Below are 21,211 nucleotides of genomic sequence, written 5' to 3' on the forward strand. Positions count from 1 at the left end.
CAGGGGTTGTAGTACCTACACCACGTTTGATTCCCCCCCCCCCATGTGGCTGCAGCAGCAGGGTCTTGCAACACAGCTCAACGCTGACCAAGAACAGCAGTCCTAGACTGACCAGGGTGCTTTTTGCCGTAGAGTTCCTTACTGCTATAACAAATGCTATTCAAGGCTGCTTTGAGCTCCCCACCCCCCCCAGAGGAAGGTATGATCAAACACCACAGTCATTCAAAGTAGGTTTTAGTGACTATTTTGCTCCTACTTACCACTGAACTGCAGTGATCACTAACAGATAACAAACCTTTACCTATTTCCAGTGTTGAAAAGACTATAGGGATGAAAGTACAGACTGCATTTTTTAAGGTTGGGTTTTTTTTTTTATCTAAAGCTTCAGCCATTACAGAACTAAAGCTAACAATTCTGAGTTAAGGGGAGAAAGCGCATCTCCAGAAAGTGTTCCCTTCTGTACCTCTGTGCTGGTGTAGTGCAAGTAGCATAAATACCTTTCATATAAAATGGTCATTTCTGCTCACTGTTTGTTCATTTGTTTATTAGCGAAAGTTACACACCCACAGCCAAACACAGCCAGACCCTGGTTTTAGAAAACTAGCAAATATGAAGAAGTTCCTAATATTCTCCCCCCGGCCCCATTCTTAAAATTACACCCTAAGTCCAGATTCCAGAAGGATACCACGAGGACATTTTCAAAGGCCCAACCAGCACTTCATTTCAGATTATTCCCCCCCCCCCCAGAAACTTCACATTGCTGCAGTATCACTGATCGGGGGTAAGCTACAGGAACTGGGCTGTCACTGTTTATACTTCCAGCCTCTTGTCTGCTCTTTTGAAAAAAACCAGACATATCTGGAGTTTAAACCACCTGAGTGCAAGGCAAGCGCTTTGACCCTGCTTGAGGGTGGAAGCATGTCCAGAGAGCTGCTTGTGCCATCAGAAGGAGGGTCTTGCGATTCACAGCTTTCCCCCTTGCTGACCTTACCACCCAGCTCTGGAAGTGGATGCATTCCGCCCAGCAGAATCTGCAACCAGCAGTACAGAAACACCCTACAAGACACTAATACTGACAAGGTCAGGGTTCCGTTTCCACGAGCAACTCAATCCAGTCGGAGCTCACACATTCAGTAACTGTGGTAAAGGAGACCATCTGGGTACAAAAAAATCATCATACAGCGTAGCAAGGTTCGGGAGCTTAAAAAGGAATCAATTAGGAACCGGAACCACACAGCTTCTTGGGCCTGTCCCCCGTGAACTGTAAGTTCCCACTTGCCCCAGAGACAGTCTCTGTTTCATCTCTATCTCAGGGGAGAGATTCCTCTACAGGTCAATCCTTCTGCCCCCACATGCTACTACAGGCTAAAAAGGAGCGCGATGCCAGAACTCAAGGTCCCAACAAGGTAGAGAAGAGTAAGGACTGCACCTGCTTGTTAAAATTAACAGGGTGTGCGCTAGTCTTGCATAAAGAGACTGTTTTTTCTTTTGAAAAAACAGGCCGCTAATTTTCCTGAAGGAAGATCATAATCGGGGAAATGGGGTATCTTGCTAATCACCCGGTAGCACTTAATTTTCAGGGGAGACTTCGGCATTAGATCGCATTTTGAAAATTAAAAAAGGGCAAGAAGCACTGCCTTTAACCAGTTCATCAAGTAACATCATAACTCCAGACACCGTAGGGAGAAAAGGGAGGGGGGTTTGGTGGGGAGAGGGGCTGTAGGCCAACTCCTTCCTCTCCCCTGCGCCAGAAGTTTTGCACCAGTATCCCCTCCGCTGCTAGGATGATTTAAAGGGCACTTCACCAACCATTCTGTTGAAGTCCTTTCCCAAAGTTGTCTTCGGTGCTGGCCTGGACCAGAGGCAAATCCTTCGGACGCTGACAGGTTAGTGCGGACGGCTACTGGACTCCAGGTGGGAGCGTTTGCCGGCCGCTAGCACACTGCTGCTCTCTGTTTGTTCAGGGAATGGGCGCTTGTAGGTCCGACCGTGTCCGTTCATTGCCCCTCGCTGCCACTTGCAGATGTCTCCGTTGAGGATGTCTTGAATGTGCTGCACTATGAGGTTTATAGCAACTGCAGAGAGGAACGGGAAATACAGGACACGTAGGCTTTCTTGGCCGAGCTATCTAGAAAACGTGGAGCATCCAGCCCTGTTCAGCTCAAGTTTTAACAACAAGCCCTTAAATGAAACTACGCCTGCCCTCTGCAGTGAGGTCAGACCCCAACAGAAACCAGCAATCGCAGCACCGGCTTTAACACTGGTGTCCTGCTCCGCATCTCCAATCGCATGTCACTTTTTTGCAGCCCTCCACAGGCTGAGCAGCTGGTCATCCCGGTCAGGCTCCGAGCAGCCCCCTCCCCTACAGCCCTCCAGCAAAACCCCTTTCCTTAGAAGCATGCAAACAAGGCGGTGGTGTGCCACCTGGCCTCTTCCCAACCCCAAAGGTGGTCTCCCCAGAGAAACTGGACAGAGAACCGAACCCCCTTTTACCCATGTTGTCAACTCCTCGGGGGATGATCACATCTGCATACTTCTTCGTCTGCAAAACAGAAACGGTGGTGGGGACTGTTAGTGGGAAAAAAGCCAGCTGCATTCTAGGAAAAAGCTACCAAATGCCAGAAAGCTGAGGGCAAAGATGGAGGGGTTTCTGTGCTCTGGGGCTGTACGTTAAAGCTCTCACTCACGGTAACACCTACATGAATTGAGAAGTCACACTGGCTAACGTGCACTGGATTTAAGGTCAGGGATTGTTCTTGCTGTCCCTTTGCAGTGAATCACCAGGCAGAAGCAGTAGGTCGAGCGTGGAGTGCTTGCTTTTACACTTCTGAAGAGTACGCTGCCTTCAAATGGGTCGCCCGCTTCGAGGCTGAGGTCTGTTTGCTAAGAGCTGGTTCTAATCAGCATTTCACAAGCCATTGCTAAACCTCTGCCGAGAGCCAAGGTACCCAGTGTGCACGTCAAATTCCTTCCTGCCTCTGATGACATTTTATTGATCTTTACCACCACAGAGCTCCTGCTTTCCCGCCCCCCCCACACTTATAAAAGGGCTGGCAAATTCAGCATTCCTAATGAGTACTTTTACAATCCCAGAATGGCTTTGATCTAGAGCAGGAGGCGCCTGAGCCAGCCTTTTCCATCTTATTTAATCCACATACAGGGTTTTGTTCTCAAAGGGGTTTGGTTTTTTTTTTTTTAACAAATTAATTTGATTACGTGAACACCTAAATTGGCCCCGCATTATACGGCGCAGCAAGCAGACCTGGTCTGCCTCAGGTTTTCACCAGTGTTCCCTGTTGAGAGGGAGTCTGTTGGAAACCAAGCTGCTCTTTCTTCCTGCAAGACTTAAGAATAAATGCAGAGTGGGAGTGTTTCAGTCAAAGGGACCGATGCTAAAATAGCCATGGCAGCGAGCAGTGAGAAAACGTGTGCAGCCTCTAGGGATTTCCATGGTGCTTTGCAAGCAGAAGGGACCAACCATTTAAAGTTCCTTAAACAAGCAGCTTGTAATGGTTGAATAGACGAGGCAGAGGGGAGAGCGTGGGACCGGTGAGATACAAATATCAAAAGCCACCATCTACAGTGCAGCTAATCCCCAGGCGACCCTGCTCCTTCTCTCCCCCCAAAAACCACAAATCAAGTTAGCGAAACATTTAGTACCGGCAAGCAGAACTCCTCAAAGGCAGGCTTGACGAACGTGGTGTACTGGGTGAGGATCTGCTCAAGGTCCCTCCCACGTTTCATATCTCGCAGAACTGGGGCGGGAAGATAAAACCCAGGAGTTTTACCGCACGGCGGAGGACGGATAGGGAACACGAGCTGGCTGACGCTGCCCACGGCGGCAGAGCATTACCTCTGCGGGACAGCCGGACGTCAGAATCCGTGTCGACAAAGAGCCGGAGATGGAACATGTCCCGAATGTCTTGACTGTAGAAAACCAGGATCCCCTCAAAGAGAACAACGTCAGCGGGATAGACCACTGTCGTCTCTGCCAGCCTGCCAGGAAAAAAACACCCGGAGCACGTGGTTAAATGGGTCTCGCACCACAGTTAAGCAGTCCGTCCCCAGGCCCGGCTGCAGACATCCGCATACACAGCCCAAGACTTCACACAAAACCGAAACCTACCTAGAATGGGTCACGAAGTCGTAGGTTGGTACCTCGACCGTTTTGCCCTCAACAATATTTTTCAGGGTTGTATGCATCAAGTCATTGTCAAAAGCATCTGCAAGAGGAAGGTTTAAAGAAGTTCAGATGCTGCTATATCCAATGTTCTGCTCAGATTTTCCACACCTGAAGGAAAAACTCTCTGTCCAGTATTGCACCGGGAAAAAAGGAACTTGTGGCTTATTCTTTCCTACCAGCAGCAACCCACCACTCCCTGCCCAAACTAGAACTGCTGCGCTCCGTTACAGAGATAAGGAAGAGAGAATTCGCTGTGTATCAGCAACTACAGTACAACAAAATTAAGAACCCAAATGTGAGGTTGGCAATTGTATAATTTTACCAAACCGCTTAGTAATTGTATAATTGTGCAACTCTCTTAGTGTGTTAGCTAAGAGTAATTTAGAAAACCTCAGACATCTTTAATGCTTTTCATTATCCACCCTGGTGAGCCTACGGCGGGCTCTAGGCTTCAGCCAAGGGCAGACCATTGTCCCGTTTGCAATCCAGGGCGCTCCCCCGAGCACAGAGAGCAGCTGCTTACGCGGACAGGAAATATCAGGGAAGGATTTGGGGAACGATGTAGTTTATTACGGATCCTCTCCACAGCCGAGAAGGAGGAAACGGAGCACCGTGCCAGCCGGGACGCTCTCCAACTCCCCAGCATCGCTCTCTGCAAGGGTGCACTAAACCGGCAGTTACCCCCTGCGGCAGCGCAGCTTTCGCGATAGCAGCGCGCACACGTGAGAGACAAACGGATGTTTTGGCGGGGGAAAGAGCATTTCTGTTACCCAGTACTTCTCGTTTTCTACAAGCCCCTTCAGTAAACCCCAGCTGGCCTCCAACCGCTAACTCCACCGCGTTAAAGACGGGGAAAAAGGCTGCAGGGCTTCAGCCCCCAGCCAGCCTTGCGGCGAGGCGCCTCACCCGGGTGGTCGAAGTTGTACTGCCCCTTCAGCGCCTTGGCCTTCTGGTCGGCGGTCAGCACCTTGTAGAAGCTGTCCTGGCTGAGGATGAGGACCTTCCGCTGGCGGCGGTCCACCTCGTTCTGCCCCAGCAGCTCCATGATCTTCTCGCAGACTGTGGACTGAGCCCGGGGGGAGAGGGGGGGGGGTGTGGGGGTGTGGGGGGGAGCGTGCTCAGGCGGAGCGGGAGGACCACCGCCCCCCGCCCGCACCCCTCGGCCGAGCCTTTCCCCGCCGGGCAGCCGGGGCGCGACCCGTCGTCTCGTGTCTCCCCCCCCCCGCCGGGGGTCGGAGCGGAGGAGGGAAGCGGCGCTCGCCGCCGGAGCCCGAGCCCGCCCCGCCGGCTGCCCCGCCACGCCGGGGCCGGCACCGGCGATGCCCCGGCGGGCCCCGCGCAGCTCCCCCGCCCCGCCGGCTGTCCCGGGCAGCGGGCTCGGCCCCGGCCCCCGCCGGTAGCGCCGCGGAGCAGCGGCCGCGGCCCGGGCCCGGGCGGAGCCCGAGGTCTCACCTTGCCGCTGGCGGTGCCGCCGCTGACGCCGATGAGGAAGGGCTTGGGGCGCGGCCGCTCCGGCTCGGTGCCGCCGGCGGAGGCCATGGCGGGGCTGCGGGGCGAGGGGGGGGGGGAGGTGGGGGGGAAGGGGGGCGCGCGGCCGCGGGGCCCGCTGGGAGATGTAGTCCGCCGGGCGGGGCCACGTGACGGGGCGGGGCGGGGCCGGTCTCAGCCCCCGGGGGCGGGGCGGCCCCGCGGTGACGGGCGGGGGCGGGCGGCCGCGTACGGCGAGGTGCCGCGCGTCATATCGCGACAGCCGCGCCCCACCTCGGCAGGTGCGCGGGCACGCACCTGCGTGTGCGTACGTCCGCGCACGTGTGCATGCGTAGGCCTGCGCGGAGATACGTACGTGCGGGAACGCGCGTGTGAAGAAACACGAAGGTACCGGGCGTGAGGGCGCCCAAACGCAACGTGACGTTTTAAAATAAAGGCGAATCGCCCGTTTAGGCAGCAAAACGCGCGTTCGAACGCACGCGGCCGCGCACCCGCCCTGCGCGCCGCTCCCGCCCGGCTGCAGCGCCACGCGCGCCCAGCGCCGCGCGCACCGGCCCCCCCCCCCCCCCCCCTCCCCCCGGGGTCCCGGCGGGGCTGACCCCCGTCCCCGCCCACAGCCCCCCCCCCCCCCTCCGAGCGCGGGGGCGGCGGGGCCGGGGTGGCCGGGCGCGGCCCCCGCCCGCGCGGGGCCCTGGGCAAACAGCCGGTCAATGATTAACCCGCCCGGCCCCGCGCCCGGCCCGCCGGCGCTGCCCTCCCGGCCGCCGGCGCGGGGCCGTGCGGGGGCCGGGGGCCGTAGAGGGGGGCCGGGCCCCCGAGCGTCCGGCACCGGGGGTCCCCGCGGGCACCGACGTGAGTGGGGACAGGGGGGTGGCGCAGGGGAGGGGGGCGCTGGGGGGGGCTTGGGGCTCCCGCGGTGGCAGCGGGGTGGCAAAGGGGTGTGTGGGGGTGTGTGTGTGTGTGTGTGTCCGTGTGTGTGTGTCCGTGTGTCCGTCCGTCCGTCCGTGTCCCCCCGTCCCCGCTCACCTGCTCCTGCGGAGAGCCCGTCCCAGCCCCAAACTCGACCCTAATTAGGGGGGGCCGTTTGGGGTCGGTGGGGCGGGGCTGTGCCCGTCCCGTCACGGCCCCGCACCGCCGCCGGCCGTCGCTCGCGGGGCAGCCCACGGCCTCCCTGTCCCCGCAGGCGTCTCCGCGGGATGGAGGGCGACGCGCCGGCCGGGCCCCGGGGCTGCGGCCCCGCGGCCGAGGGAACCGAGCAGGGGGCTGGCAGGGGGGCGGCCGGGGGGCTGCCCGGCTCCGGCACCCTCTGGGACCCCCCCACAAGCCGCGGGGACAGGCCCACGGTGGTGGCGGCGGTCACCAACGCGGCCTTCGAGGAGGACCCGCCGCCCTACTCGCCCCCGGACCCCAAGAGCGTTCACCTCCTCTACCCGCCGTTCCCGGCCAGCTTCTCCCAGCAAGTGCCTGTCATCTACCAGCCGGGGCCGGGGCCCTTCCCGCCCCAGGGCATCCCGCCTGCACCCCTGCCCTACGCCGCCGTATGTATCCCCCGCCCCGACGTCGTCCTGCCCCGCTCTGCAGCGGGGTCACCCCTTACCCCGCCTCCCGGGTTTGTGGGGTCCCAAGCAGCGCCTCAAGCAGTGCTCGAGCACCACAACCCGGGGTGAGGGGGCAGGGAGAGGGGGCGTGCAGCTCTAACTGCCCCCCCCACCCCCCCATATCGCAGTACGACGGGCAGCCGGGTGCGGGGCCATCGCCCGCTGGCCGCGGGCAGCGCCTGCCCAAGGACTACATGATGGAGTCGGTGCTGGTGACCGTCTTCTGCTGCCTGCTGACTGGGGTCATCGCCCTCATCTACTCCCACGAGGTAAGGACGGCGCCATCCTGATTTACGCCGAACCCGCCTGGCGCCTTCAATCCCCGCTCCCGGTGCTGCGGGTCTCTTCTAACCTCTCCCCTTCTCCTCCTGTGCCAGACCCGGGCTGCGCTCGGCCGTGGGGACATGGCCCAGGCGAATGTGGCATCCAAAAAGGCCCAGTCGCTGGTCCTCTTCAGCCTCCTCTTTGGGTTGTTCGCCTCCATCAGCTGGGTCATCTACGTCCTGGTGGCCCTGTACCTATGACAGGGCCCCCGAGCCCCACGGACACGGCGCGTGCCGGGAGCTCCTTGCGGCTCACCACGGCCCAGGGGCACAGGCAGGTGGAGCGGCCGCAGCCCCCGCGTGGCATCGCTGGGGCTGCCGCGGGAAATGGGTGACCACAAAGCATTATTGGGGCCGAGGGGCAGCGTCTGTCCTTCCTGGTGGGGTGAGGAGCTGCTCTGGAGCTGCACGTGCCTTCGCTCGCCCGCCCGCTCTCAGCCCTGTGAACCACGGCACGGGCAGGACGGACCCAGACCAAAGCGATGCCGGTGCCGTGCTCTGCCGGAGCCGGCTCTGGGCAGGGAGCCGTGCTGGAGCAGCGGCACCACATACGGGATCGGGCTCTGCTGCAGGATCTTGAATCCCGTTACCGCGGACCGTCACTTGGAGATGCAAAACGGGACGCTGTCGCAGGGGGAGCGTCTTGCAGAGCCGGGGCTGGAGACGGAGCAAACGGCCAAGGCGGAACGGAGAGGCCAAGGTCTGCTGGCAGCTGCTGCTCCGGGTGTGCGAGAAGCCCTCACCGGTAATTAATCATGTGAGAAGATAGAAACCCACGTATTTAGCTTCTACAGTAATTCGGCACACACAAATACACACACACGCTGTATCGCCACCTTCCTGCTGCTTCCAGATTGAAATGAAATACAGGTGTAGCCAAAGCTTCTGTTTTCTCTGCACACCAAGGACCTCCCCCCCCACCCCGTGGCTTTTGTCCACCACAAAATTCAGGGTAAGTTCTCCTGCAACTGGTCAAATCAGGGTTTCCTCCAAAAGCAAGTGGGTGCCAGGGCTTCCCCTGGGAGCCCCCGGGGAAGGGGAGCCCCCGCATGGGACCGTGCTGGGGATGGAGCGGCCCCAGGTCCGGGGGTGCCACTCGCAGAGCTGCTGCAGCCGCGAGAAAGGGGAGGATGAGCCGCTGGGTCTCCCGAAAGCTGCTCCGATGAGCCGAGCTCCAGCTCCGAAATGGCAGGAGCCGAGCGGGGATGTAAGTGTGCCCCGTGCCAGGCCCCGGCTCTGCTCACAGCCATGCTCGTGTCTGCCTGGCGGGGGGCCGTGACAGGCCCCGCAGCCCCCTCGCACTTCGCTGGGCCGGTGGGATGCGGCACCGCGGTCCAGCCCCGGCGAGCGAGCGGTATGTGCTCGGTCAGTGTCTGGGCATCTTCCTCCTGAGCTGGACGATGCCGATTATTTCCAGAGGAATTTTTGAACCCCGTCCAGGACTGAAATAGCGCGGGAGCATGCTCGGCTGCCCAGGCCGCCGCGGGGGTTATTTACAGCCCTCGGCCGCCTGGCACGTGGCCGCTGCATGGGCTGGGCTGCGGCCGGGCACACGCCTACCAATGTGTGTTTTGGGGAGTGGAAACCCCCCGACACGGGGGACGCCAGTGCCCGGAGGATGGCGACAGGAGCAGATATCCCCCCCCCCAAGTGCAGGGCTTGTACTGGGGCGAGACCATCTCGCTGGGAGGTAAGGAAGAGATTTATAGGGGAAGGATAAAAGGGAAAAGGGCCAAGGGCAGCGGAAAACCCCGAGGGGCACATGAGAAAACACGAGGCCACACCAGCGCCAGAAGTGGATTCGATTGTCACTTTAATCCACAGACTGCTGCATGCACTGTAAACAGGATCATCAGGCGGGTTTGTTATTGGTGTTTATTTGTCTTTAATATAAAAGTTACAGGTCTGAAATGTTCGCAGGAAGATGCCACCATCGGGACCGGGTTAGTGGTAAATATATAATACAACCGAACAGCTGGGAGTGGGGGAGAGGCCTGGGAGCGGGGCAGGGGGCTGGTGACCGGGGGCATCGCTTCTCCCCGCTCCCTGCCCCGCATGGAGGGGGGATTGAGACCCCTCCCCCCCCCCCCCCAAAAAGAGAGGCGACAGCCTCAAGGATGCTGCCTACAAGACACTGGCTCATGGCCAGTCTTGCAAACAGCTGCTGTTCTGGGCTTCTGCTCCCCAGGGGTGCTGCTCCCAGAGGTGTGGGGGGGTCTCTGGTCAGCAAACCTGAAGCTGCTCTGGGTGAGGAGACCCTTCTTTAGGGTCCCTTCAGCCCTGCGAGCCCGGCCCGAGGTCGGGACACGAGCCAGGAGCCGTGGTCGGGACACCCTGCTCGGCTGGGGACGGCTGCAGAGCAAAGGCCAGGGGAGGAAAGCTGGACGAGGTGCTGCGGCCACGCAGACCTCCCGTCCCCACGCCGCGGGCTGAGCCTCAGGATTTCGGGGGGGGGGCTGGTGGAGGGCGGGGAGCGAGACACCCCCCTTTGGCGCTAAGAGGGCTTGTGGTTTCAAGCTCAGGGAAGAACCTGGCAACAGCTCCCGCTCGCCAGCGAGAGAGGAGGTGAGCATCCCGGCAGGGCTGAAGACAAGGTGCACCCTCCTGTCCCTCCGCGGCATCCAGCCCCAGCCACGAACACTGCACCCCCACGGCCCCTGCACGGGGGAAGCAGAGCGATGAGCTGCGGTTTTAGTGCTACCACCACATGCGACACTTCTAGAAACAGCCTATGCCACAGCACACCGTCCGAGGGAGGTGCTCGGAGCCTGCCGGGGGGGGAAGCCTGCGCCAGACACGGGGTGTATTTGCCTTTTCACAGTCTTGCGATGTCAGGGTTTTTTTTAAAATCTTATTTACAAAGGAAAACCCAAGCATTACTTCCTGCCGTGGAAGGCTGGGAAGCTTTTGGGGATTGCAAAGCCTCGGCTGGACATGACACACGGCTCCAATGATCTTAGGGCCATAAAAATAAACAGGTTTTGAACTATTCTGGCTCAGACGCCATGTTTCAGCGCAAAGAAGATCCCTGCTCCTCCCGCTCTGGGGTTGCACAGCACGAACCGGTGTTGGACCCCACGCTCTCCTCCCCCAGAAGATGCCCTCGTGGGCCAGGGGGGGCCTCTCTGCACTTCAGCATTTGGCCGCTGCGCGAGTCCTGTGCCTAAATCTTCAGGAAAATAATCGAGCTGGGTACAATCTTACGAATGGGGCAACGCTGCTGTCACTCCCTCCTGCCACGCGTGAGGCAGAGCTGCCGTCTGCAGGGAGCTGGCTAAGACTTTGCAATCCGTAGAAGGAAGTGCTTGCAACTCTGATTCACCCAGAATAAACAGAGGCTTTAGCAAACACGGAGCTGCTATTGAGAAGTAAGTTAAGGATGCTCTGCGAAACACCCCGTCTGTATTCCTTGCGAGCCACTGCCCTAAAACCGCAGGATTTTGTTAGACAGAACTCTAAAAACCTTGGCCCACGCAACACAGTGCTGAGAAAGGCCTCGCGAGGCTGCTAAAACCTACAGCATATGCTCAAACCCACGATCCACACCATAAACCATCGGATGAGGACAGCGAGGAGGGATGTGAAATGGCCCGGCTGGGGCTGCACTGGCGAGGACGCCCCGGGGGGGGACACGGAGAGGGGACAGAAGGGCTGAATAAGGCACACCGAACAGATTGGGGTTAACGCTGCATGTGTGGGAAATGAGACACCCCCCGCTCCTCGCTCTTCTATGCCGGGCTGCCCCTGCCTGGCTGGCTCCGGCACGACGGGACTGGGGACGGGGACTTGCTGGGGCTCCTGCCAAAGCGCAGATCACAAAGCACAGCACCAAGGGTCAGCCAGACGGAGAAGACCCCCCAAAACAAACATTTGGCAACAGTGAGAGGAGAGAGGAGCGGGGTGGAGGGGATGGGGCAGCTCGGCCGGGCACAGGGCTCCTTCCCGGTTCCCATTTCCAACCCCAGGAACGGACCCGCTGGCTCCTTCGCCTGGCTCCTGCCCCTGCTCCGCCACCAGCGCCCACGCGGCCGCCCCGAGCCTCCTTTCTTCCAGCACTTGGAACAACATTGTCACTGGTTGTGAATTTTATACATACTGTTTTGCACTTTTCTTGTTTTCCTATAAACCCATCGGTATTCAGACATGCATCAAAAAAATCCCCAATGGATTCTAAACGCTAATATTTACAGTCTCGTATACTACAGCATTTACTGTGCAAAAGCTAGTACCATCACTAAAAGATACGGGTTCACAGGACAAGCGAACCGCAGTACCTCGGGTAGTCAAATGTTTCCAGGGTTTGGAGGGATTACCGTTGCTTAAATAACGAGATCTGAGAGGAGGAGGGGGGATACGATGACTGGAGATGGCGGGTCCCTGCCCACATTTTCAGTGCCTCTTCCGTATCTACGACCGGTGCCTTCCTCCCATGAAGAAGGCGCGAGAGATCTGGGGTAAACCGAAGACCCCTGTAAACACAAGCAGCTCTCTGAAAGCAGAGCTCCTCCGGCAGGCAGCGGGAGACTCTTTCACCCTCATCTCCTAGGGATGAACACGTTTCGAGGTGGTATTGCAGGGGAGACCGAAACCCTTGGCTTCCACAGCTGCCGCCTGCTGAACACCACTCCGGAGACAAGTTTGTGGGTGCTGAGCTCTTGCTGACTCTCCTTCGTGGATGAAAACAAAAGCCCCGGCATTCCCGGATGCAATCAGCCAGCAAACCAGTAACACGCTTGCATGGGACCCTCCTTCCGCAAAGCTCTCTCCCCGGGTTTAAAGCTGATTCTATGGCACGGAGGGACGGGAGGAGAAGGAGGGCGAGTGCAGCGAGCACCGGCTGATCTCTGCCCTTCGCGGCGGACGCGCGCGGTCGCTTCTCGCCTGCTGCGAGAGCCCGACATTCACACACCCAGGGATCGCAGCCAGCTGGGAGGGAGGGTGCGTCATCCAGTAACAGGTACAAACATTGAACTCCAGTCTCATAGCTGCCCTCGGTGCGTCTGCGGAGCAATTCTCGCTCGCACAACCCCTCCTCCTAGGTTTTCTCTTCTCGGTCTGTTTTCCGCCTCGTAATGTTCCGAGGTTTGATTTTGAGGGACAGTTCCCACAAGGCCTCCTCAGCCAGGTGGTCGCTGAAATCGTTGAAGAATGACACTATGTCGTCGTTTCTTTTGATGTCGTAATGTCTGGAAGGACCACAGAAGAGGGCTGCGGTTAAGCAAGGGGCTACCTGGGGACCTCTCCCAAATTCGAGCCACCCCCACCCTGCTCTAAGGACATCCAGCACTGTGGTCTGTGCCCAATACTCGTGACAGTGGCGTGACACCAGAAAGGGGAAAAACCATCATGCCCATTGCTGAACTGGGTAAAAAAGAAAAAAAAGACCCTATCACACTGAAATCAGCAGTTAGATCTGGTGCCTCTGCTGCAAGACAGTATTCAGGAAACCCTCCATGACCTAGAGAACCCATGAACCAGCAACAGCAAAAGCCGGAGGAAAAACTGTTGAGTCAAAGAGAGAGAGTAGTGGCAAAACTTTACTGCACTGGATCTCAAAAATAACATAGGAAAAAATGTCTTCACAACTTTTAGTCATATCTAACCTAGAGAGGGAAGGAGTCCTGTCGTTCCCAGGTCTCCTTACATCTCCATCACGATGCTTTGACCTTAGACTCCCTTCCCCTTCCACGGGGGCTCCCGTGCCCCAGCCACGACCCCCCACACCAATCCCCTCCGTGGTGCCTCGAAGCCAGCTCTGACCCCCCCCCGGTTGCTGCACTTACACTTGTTGGAAGCACCTCATGCTGTCCAGGATGTTAAACTGCTGCCAGCGCTTGGAAAAGTTCACTTTGCTGTCAATGTAATCGGGGTTTCCCAGATGAACAAAGGTCAGGTCCTGCAGAATCAGGCCTCTGAAAGAAAGAAAGGGGCAGTAGGCCAGGGAGTAGGCAAACAAGTACAGACGTTAGTCACACAGGGGCAGGACGGCCAGCCAAAAGGCAGCCAGACGCAATCTAACAGCCTCCCGCTGCTGCCACCATCAGCGTGGCAACTAGAGGGAAATGTTCCCCCAGCAGCAGATCCCAAGGCGCCCACCATGCACAGCTGAGGGATCTCTGAGGCGAGGCACTCATGCTCACACTAAGGGCGCTGAGGTTGCTCTTTCACCCTCCATGGAAAGGAGGACCAGGCTGGAAGAAGGTCACACTGGGAAGTGCCTGCCAGGGGTTAAACCTTCCAGTTTTATGCAAGAGGGTTTCCCTCACGTTGAGGTTTTGCTAGCAAGAGGGTCTGCGCTCCCTTCCTCCCTCCGACTCCCCTACTCAGCCATGTCTCTGCACAGTCCTGCTGTGGTCCCCTGCCAGATGAGCTGCCATGTACCTATGCAACCCCTTCCTACAGAACTTTTTCCATGGAAGAAGCAAGACCAGGAGAAGTTTTACTGGTGCAAACCCAGATCTGGGTATCTAGATCAGAAGGCCCTTATGAAGAAGAGCAATGGCTTCAACCTTTCATCAGCAGCATGTTCAACAAGGCAGACTCCTCATTTACCAGCTCTTGCAGTCAGCAGAACCAGAGCTGTCGCAGAGGAGCAAGCAGCAGTTTGAAGCTGTGGGATCCATTGCACCTCATGGGAAAATTTGTCTTTCTGTGCACAGACCCCGAAGAAAATATAGTTAAAAAGCGTCAACTAAAGATCCAGGCACTTGATCTTTCCAAAGCCTTCTTTACAAAAAGATAGCTGCCACCCTGCCTTCCTATGCTACAGGACAAATTGCTCCAGAGAAGGCACGCGGGTTGATGTGGCACATTGCTGTCTTATTCTAGATGTAGGGCAAAAGGCAAGTGCTGAGCTGAGCAGAAGCTGCTGAGAAATCCTTGAAGGAACCATTGTAATGTGCAGAAGTAATGGCAGAGGAAAGAAACTACCAACTCACAGGTAAGGTATGCAGGGAGGCTCCACATCAGCCAGAGCTGCTCGGTAGGCGCGGAAGGACGAGGAGCTGTCAATCAGTGTGCAGTACTCAGCCAGGCCCTGGCAGAACACAAAGCCCACAGTGGTACCACTGCTGCAAACCCCTTTTCTTTGTAACCTCTCCCCCGAGTGCCATGCAGGCCAGGGAGTTAATGTCACCCTGCAAACACCTCCAACTGATTTACTCAGCCTGACCCCGAGTGCGTATACACAGAGCCTCGCTGCCTTCAGCCTCACCAAGCCTGCAATTTGCAGGGAGGAGGAGGAGGAGGCTGTTCTCGCCCGTGACTGTGTTGGCACTCCTGCAGCTGTCAGAATGCCCAGCCACGCCGCCGGCTTCCAGCGCCGTGGCATTATACCCACTGGAGAGCAGTAATCCGCCATCCCTCCACCCTGGGACGTTGCTGAGCCGTTAAAACCACCCAGCTGTTTCATACCGTAACCACAGTTATCTTTTTCCCCTGAAGATGACAGCCTTCACCGCTCCTCACCTCTGAGGTTTGTTTCTGCCACTCCAGCCTTCGGATGGGTGCAGAATCCAGTGCAGAAAGAATGGCCAGATAGGAATTAAAATTATTCAGCTTTCGTAAGTGCTGTGAGGAGGGAGAATATTCCAGTTACTCTAGTGATCTGGAAAGCCTTCTAACATCAAACAGCTCTACCAACCAGAAGGTCCCACTCCCCTGCTCCTTTAAGGAGCAGTGTGTGTGATTCACAGCAAGAACCAAGCTGATACCTTCATAATCTTTATAAATTTAAGGAGCAGCCTCTCTCGGTCTTGGGCTTTCTCTTGTAGCATAATTATTGAACGGACCCTGGAAGAACAGATAGAAAAAAAAAAAAACCCCGCTTAAGCAGATCTCAGATTTCTTCTTGTTTCATTTTAAAAACCTGATAACTGATAGGGATGGGCCAACAATACTAAAAAGTTCATGATACCTCCAACTTAAACAGAGCACTCTAATTCACAACAAAGACAGAATAATTTCAAGGATGACCACAAGAACCCTTCACAGAGTGCACGTATTTGCAAGGGGAATGTTTGTTTGAAGGGCTCAATGGTACTGACAATAATTCCCCTGGGTTACGGTGCCCTCCACAACCCTCCTGATTTTCTTCCTCGTGTGCTCCGGGGTCTTTGATGAGTGCCCTGCATCTACTTCCTGGCCAAAAAGTATATGTTATCCCAGCTGTAACAAGGGAACCCAGCTCTGCAAGGAATATTTTGAGTATTTGTATGGCACTGGAGGTTAAGCACGGTTCAGTGCCACGGTTGTTCTGAGCTCCTTACCAGTAGGACATGTTATTAAAGTGCTCTGTGAACTGTGTCAGGTTGGGGCTCTTCTCTTCATTTTGCTCCTTTGCCCAAAGCAAAACTTCTGGGATCTGCCGAGGAAGAAGAGGAGAGGGGTGGGAAAATACCACACATTAAAATGGGATTTCTGCCTCAAGATTCCCAGTCGCAGTCTGTGTTCACAGCCACTTGCTGACACAAGTTCAGCTGTCTCCTACAACGCAACAGTTGTGCTTGGAGAGCTTGGCAGGGAATACCAGAGATTGCAGGGGGTCCATGTTCGAATCCCTCCCACCGCCCTTACGCCATCCTCATCTCCGTACCTCAATTTTATAGAAGAGTTCGGCATCTAGGAGGGTCAGTTGCTCGGCTATTTCATGACTGTGGAAATCATGCAGCGTCCCTGGCCTGCAGGAAACAAGGATGAAGTATAAAGGCTCAGAAAACGTGGCCTGTTTTCTTCTCTTTCTTATAGTTTGGACTGAGAAAACTCTTGTGTCCACAAGAAAGGGATGTCCTGTCTCTCAAAGGACCAAGATATGGTTACGTGCATCATTCCTCACCTGGCTGCCACCCCACGAGCTGCAAGAGGTTTGATGGAATTGGCGTAGCTCAGCATTTTCTTCTGATCCACTTTATCAAGGATATTCTTGCGTAACACTCTGGCGAGGCTCAGCTCCCCATTGCAGACCAGTCGGAAGACCAGGTCCATCAGCAGCTTCAGAATTTCCTCTGTCAACTCCACTAAGCTGAGAGAAAGATGGAAAAACCCAGGGAAGGCATCAGAGCTATGACCTTGAGCTAGAGAGTTTGTATCTGTACCGAGTCTTGTTGCTCCTTCCCACAAGCAGAACCAAGTGACTGAAATTCCTCCCCTTCCCAGCTCTTCCTTTCTTACAGATTCCCCTTTTACTAGTCATTTTAAAATCACTGACAGAGATAGGACACACCAGGAACCTGCTGAACAAGAGGGTTCAGCACTATAGGTGTCTCACTGGTCAGGGTAAGGGATTTCAGCTGTCATAGATGAGGATTAAACGACACATCTTCAAAACTGCCAGAGTTCTGTATTGTTACTGACCCCGCATCTCCCATCCCGAAACGAAGGCGGCAACTCACCACAGCTCATCCACCACTCTCACCAGCACGAAGAAGGTGTTCTTACTGACTCGCTTCTTAAACGTGTCAGGGAAGTGGCAAAACTTTTCATATGTGGTTGCAGGTTAAAGAATCAACTTAGTGTGGTCAGTAGGACTAACAGCTGCCTTGAGGAACATTAGAATAGCTACTATTCTGTCTTGACTGAAACTGGTGTTCAGTTTCCAGGAGATAAGGGACACCGATACGGCTCTAATTAACATGGTATTAAGCTGCCACCAGCTGCAGGTAGCAGGGGTGTGAGGAGGTACTTACACCTCACAGAACTGATGCTAGAAGAGCAGGTGTACCCTGAAACTGTTCTCTCTAAGGTGGAATTTAATGAGCAGCGCTCCTCTACTGTGATCTCCCCCACTGGTCTGTGACATCTGGTCTCAACAGATCTCAGATGCCACCTCTACCTTCCTCACTGCCCAATTTGCTGCAAGGAGAATGGCGGCAGGGGAGACAGCACAGGTTGAAAAAGCTTCTGCCAGGTGGACAAAGAGAAAAAGAAAAAGGTTATCAGTAAGTCAAGTATTGACAAGGGCCTGCAGGAATGCCCCAGCCAGTATTTTCACTGACAACCACTCTGCAGTGAGATTTGCTGTGTCCTTGGCCGCGCTGATCCCAGCAGGAGCAAGGGGAGCAGCGGCTCTGCTGCAGATGGCAGTGATGAGCTGCGACGCAGGACAGGGTGACGTCAGGCTCCCTTTGACGTGTGTGTACAGGACCAAAGCCCACGAGGCCTTTGCACTGCCTGAACTGAGATACTGACCCGCTCAGCTGACAGCGAAAGGAGCCACGGGAACAGAGCCAAGGGGAAGGAACTGCAGGCAGTGTGCTCAACAAGAAGCCTTCTCCATACTCTGCCAGAAATGCTAATGCTCACCCTGCCACATACGGGCCCTCGCCTCATTAGCAGTTACAAGCTCAGTTCGAAACTGGGAGGTCAAGAGGACATTCTCTTCTGTGCTGCATTTCTTGTAATAAGGGATAGAATAGGGCTTGATGGTTTAGTCATCTCTAGTATTAAACTACACCTGCCCAAGCAGGCAATCCCCATGGCCCCTCGGGAAGGCAGAAGGCGGCGTGATCCCCATTCTACAAACGAGATGCCCCAAACAAATGACCAATTCCTCAGCGATGTACAGAAAATCTGAACTGCTCTTCTCCCCTGCCAGGGCCTTCAGGAGACTACTCTCAGGTCCGGTACTCCACCCTGCCTGGACCTGCCCAGCAGCATTTCCCGTTTGCAGTGTGCAGAGGTGAAGAGAGTCCTGCGTGGGACACCTCCAGGGCAAGCACATTACCGACCACGCTGTCAGCAGGCTTTTGACCAAACAACTTGCCACCAACTCCCTCCACAATGACTGCTCGGCTCCGATTCCTGGTGGGGGTGAACCGCCACTCATGCAAAAGGATATCTGTACTGCAGCTTCTTGATGAGCTCTTCAGGGGTAATAAATGTCCTGTATGTAGTCAGAAAGGCTTCACAGTACAGCACCAGATCTACAGAGAAAGACAAGAAAGCCTCAGTCAACCCTGCTTTCAGAAAAAGGAAGCTTCTTGTAAGGTTGAATCCAGTCTTACAGGAAGAGGACATGGACACATTTTGACACGAATGGACTTAAACGCTGTGCTGTTGTTTGTTACCAGCAGATGGACCCTACGGCACAAGAGCCACAGTGAAACTGCCCTGTCCCCACTGGCCTGGCTCCCGTTCGCAGCACTCGGGCTTGCTGCTTCGCTTATGCGACCACCAAAGCGGTCAGTGAAAAACACCTGTTTGTGGGACAGGAACTTTCAATAATGGGTCAAGGAAAAACGTGGTTTAGACCTCGGGGATACTTTAAAGAGAAGATCTGATGGTGAGAAGTGGGTGCCTGTTCTCTGTCTTTACTGCTTAGGCAGCACAGAGCCCTGCAGAAAGACTTGGTCACTCTTCCCCCTGATCAGGAACAGACATGTTTCAACGTGATGATACGGTGCTGCAGATGCTCTGCCCTTGCTACGTTCCAGGAAATCTGCCCCAGGACAGTGTAAATATAAGATTATTTTCAGCCAAAAGAAGAGTAAATTGCACTGCAAAAACTGATGCTACCATGACCATGACCCTGCCACAACACAGACTCTGACCCGGTGCACGCAGACAGCTTTTGTTTATTATTCTGCAGCAGTGGGTGCTACAGGCCCCAGAATTGCAAAGACTTTGGCCATCATCATGGGCACAAAGGAGGGAATTGGAAAAAAACAGGAACCGCAAATGGGAAAGAAGATTTCAGGTCAAGGCTGCAGTACACTCGCAGTCCCAGGCAAGGCTTGGTCACTGTGGACAGCAGCGGTCAAAATGGAAACTTATAAGCCCCGGTATAAAACCACACAGCACTGCAGGCAGCCTGTGCAGTGGGATGGCACACTGCCCCTGCCCGGCCCACTGCAACCGCTGGCAGAGCTTTGTCAGCGCAGACGGGGAGAAAAAGCTTCTGCCCTGCCTGCCCAGGCTAGGCTGTACATGTAAAGCTTGTTTCAGCCAGGACAGGGATCACCCCACACCCATGTGCTGTAACATCCATCCGTTGCGCGTGGAGGGTGGGAAAGAGCAGGGCACGGTGTGTTAGTTGTGCCTCTCTACCTGCGGCGTTTCTCTTGGCAGGAGCCTGACAGAGATGCCGCTTCCTCCTGCTCTTAAATCAGAGAGCGCTGCTGCCTTTTGGTTAAAGACAATCTGATATAAGCTCTAAAGCCGGAGGCTGGGTGGTCATGTCAGGGGTGAGCCCTAGGCCTCGTCCAGCTGTAATCCTGCACTCACAGCAAGAGCGTGTGGCTGTGAGCCACACGGACCGTGGATTTTATTCCTAAAGACCTCAAGTCTCTCTTTATCCCTTATTCCATTTAGCTCTTTTAGAAAACTCAAATGGACAAGAAGCATCATGCAACAGGGCGTGGAGTTACATTTATTCTGGGTTCCCATCTGCCCAAAAGGCAACGTGAGGTAATACAGCTGGTCTCCTCTGGCACTTGAAGCTGCCAAGAAATTCATCTTTAAAGGAAAGCCTCTTAACTATACCCCTCTGTGCCGTTTGGCTGATTGATTTACAAGCCCTGAATTCTTCTCATTGTAAGCTTAATTCATTAACCCTCTCAGTCACCCAAACACTGGGTTAGCATAGTACAAATTCCTCCGCGCTCCATTCAGCTCAGGGGCTTGGCAGAGCCTGCGAGGCTAAGCTCTGTGACTATTCTGAGAAACGTGCCGTGCAGAGCTCCCTCCACCCAGCCGCTCTCCCCGTCCGCACCTCTGTGCATTTAAAATCCTGCTCTAGTTTTTCCTAGTCTTGAGAGGTTCTCCACAGCTTTCACCTCACTGCCTGCAGCACCCTCAGAGCTCCCCATTCATGAACTGGAGGTCAAGCACACATCCCTTTACCAACTAGCTGTCTTTCAACAGAAACAGTAGCGAAGTTCTTCCAATGTGATGTGTGTTCCGGAGAACAGCAGGAGTACATCAGAGCTTCTCTATTCCAGTTTCAGCATTTTTATAAGGGGTATTTCCACCATTTCATTTAGACTATTTTTAGAAAAATATACATATCTAGCCTCGGCGCAACCAATTGCCTCCTTCTCTCTAGTATGTTCCTAACTTTGGTCCTTTCTGCCTGGATTCAATGCCCGATGTAAACAGGGAAACATAGCTGTCAGGGGAAGGATTTTCTTGCTAGCTGAATGGTGCTGGTAAGTAATTGCAAACACCTTATGCTACAGTAAAAACCCTGCCATTTAAAAATGCACATGAGAGATATTTCCCCTTTGACTATCAAACCTCTAAAATACGAGCGCTGAGTGGTTCAGCGGGTTAGTGCGTTTTGCCTTGCATCTCAGGAGATGAGGAGATCAATTCTGGTTAAGGCCGTCAGCACAAATGCGTTTGGCAGGTTCAAAATCACTCTCTGGAAACATTGCAAAGGCTGTCTTTGCCACAGGTCTTGGAAAGGAGCTGCTTCCTGTGGGTGGTGACTGGGTTTGGAGAGATAAAGTGAGGTTTTAACAAATCTATAGCAAGGGTTGCTAACGCCCCTTCTCCTTCCCCACATCTCCCTTCTTGTACTGTGGATTCCCTCTCTGAATCGGTCTGGGCTGGCTACCAGCATGCAAGCAGAACAGAGTGGGACTAGGAAGTGAGATGGTAAGTTGAAAATAAGGGGTGTCAGC

General features: G+C 55.3%; 3 protein-coding genes across 9 annotated transcripts in view; 1 reads left to right on the forward strand and 2 right to left on the reverse strand.

The window, feature by feature from the left end:
* Positions 1–527: 527 nt before the first annotated feature.
* On the reverse strand, positions 528–5,722 carry UCK1 (uridine-cytidine kinase 1). Its single transcript, XM_076355736.1, has 7 exons — positions 5,636–5,722; positions 5,090–5,249; positions 4,127–4,223; positions 3,854–3,996; positions 3,661–3,755; positions 2,494–2,542; positions 528–2,075 (listed from the first exon to the last, which is right to left on the reverse strand). The coding sequence occupies exons 1-7, from the start codon at positions 5,720–5,722 to the stop codon at positions 1,888–1,890; spliced, it is 819 nt and encodes a 272-aa protein (XP_076211851.1). The 3' UTR covers positions 528–1,887.
* A 736-nt stretch (positions 5,723–6,458) lies between these two features.
* Positions 6,459–8,473, forward strand: PRRT1B (proline rich transmembrane protein 1B). Its single transcript, XM_076355457.1, has 4 exons — positions 6,459–6,523; positions 6,855–7,209; positions 7,398–7,538; positions 7,647–8,473. Exons 2-4 carry the CDS (start codon positions 6,868–6,870, stop codon positions 7,791–7,793), a joined length of 630 nt encoding a protein of 209 aa, XP_076211572.1. The 5' UTR covers positions 6,459–6,523; positions 6,855–6,867; the 3' UTR covers positions 7,794–8,473.
* A 915-nt stretch (positions 8,474–9,388) lies between these two features.
* Positions 9,389–21,211, reverse strand: part of RAPGEF1 (Rap guanine nucleotide exchange factor 1) — a 90,469-nt gene continuing 78,646 nt past the window's right edge. For all 7 annotated transcript variants that reach the window (XM_076355456.1, XM_076355455.1, XM_076355454.1 and 4 more), the window contains 10 exons: positions 18,423–18,511; positions 16,982–17,070; positions 16,426–16,611; positions 16,186–16,270; positions 15,860–15,954; positions 15,305–15,383; positions 15,060–15,161; positions 14,531–14,628; positions 13,376–13,504; positions 9,389–12,778 (listed from right to left, as the gene is read on the reverse strand). In XM_076355456.1, the coding sequence (XP_076211571.1) occupies positions 12,628–12,778; positions 13,376–13,504; positions 14,531–14,628; positions 15,060–15,161; positions 15,305–15,383; positions 15,860–15,954; positions 16,186–16,270; positions 16,426–16,611; positions 16,982–17,070; positions 18,423–18,511 (1,103 nt within the window). In that variant the 3' untranslated portion in view covers positions 9,389–12,627. The remainder of the gene's footprint in view (positions 12,779–13,375; positions 13,505–14,530; positions 14,629–15,059; positions 15,162–15,304; positions 15,384–15,859; positions 15,955–16,185; positions 16,271–16,425; positions 16,612–16,981; positions 17,071–18,422; positions 18,512–21,211) is intronic.

The sequence above is a fragment of the Aptenodytes patagonicus genome, chromosome 18, assembly GCF_965638725.1.
Source record: "Aptenodytes patagonicus chromosome 18, bAptPat1.pri.cur, whole genome shotgun sequence".
Taxonomy (NCBI): domain Eukaryota; kingdom Metazoa; phylum Chordata; class Aves; order Sphenisciformes; family Spheniscidae; genus Aptenodytes; species Aptenodytes patagonicus.

What these genes read in the sequence shown, in the direction of transcription:
- UCK1 (XM_076355736.1), bottom strand. Translation starts at nt 5,722, where the DNA reads ATGGCCTCCGCCGGCGGCACCGAGCCGGAGCGGCCGCGCCCCAAGCCC. An exon ending in GCGGCACCGCCAGCGGCAAG is followed by an intron (nt 5,250 to 5,635) that starts GTGAGACCTCGG and finishes CCCCGGGCTCAG; the next exon opens with TCCACAGTCTGCGAGAAGAT. An exon ending in GACTTCGTGACCCATTCTAG is followed by an intron (nt 3,997 to 4,126) that starts GTAGGTTTCGGT and finishes TTTTCCTGGCAG; the next exon opens with GCTGGCAGAGACGACAGTGG.
- PRRT1B (XM_076355457.1), top strand. Translation starts at nt 6,868, where the DNA reads ATGGAGGGCGACGCGCCGGCCGGGCCCCGGGGCTGCGGCCCCGCGGCC. An exon ending in CACCCCTGCCCTACGCCGCC is followed by an intron (nt 7,210 to 7,397) that starts GTATGTATCCCC and finishes CCCATATCGCAG; the next exon opens with TACGACGGGCAGCCGGGTGC. An exon ending in CCCTCATCTACTCCCACGAG is followed by an intron (nt 7,539 to 7,646) that starts GTAAGGACGGCG and finishes CTCCTGTGCCAG; the next exon opens with ACCCGGGCTGCGCTCGGCCG.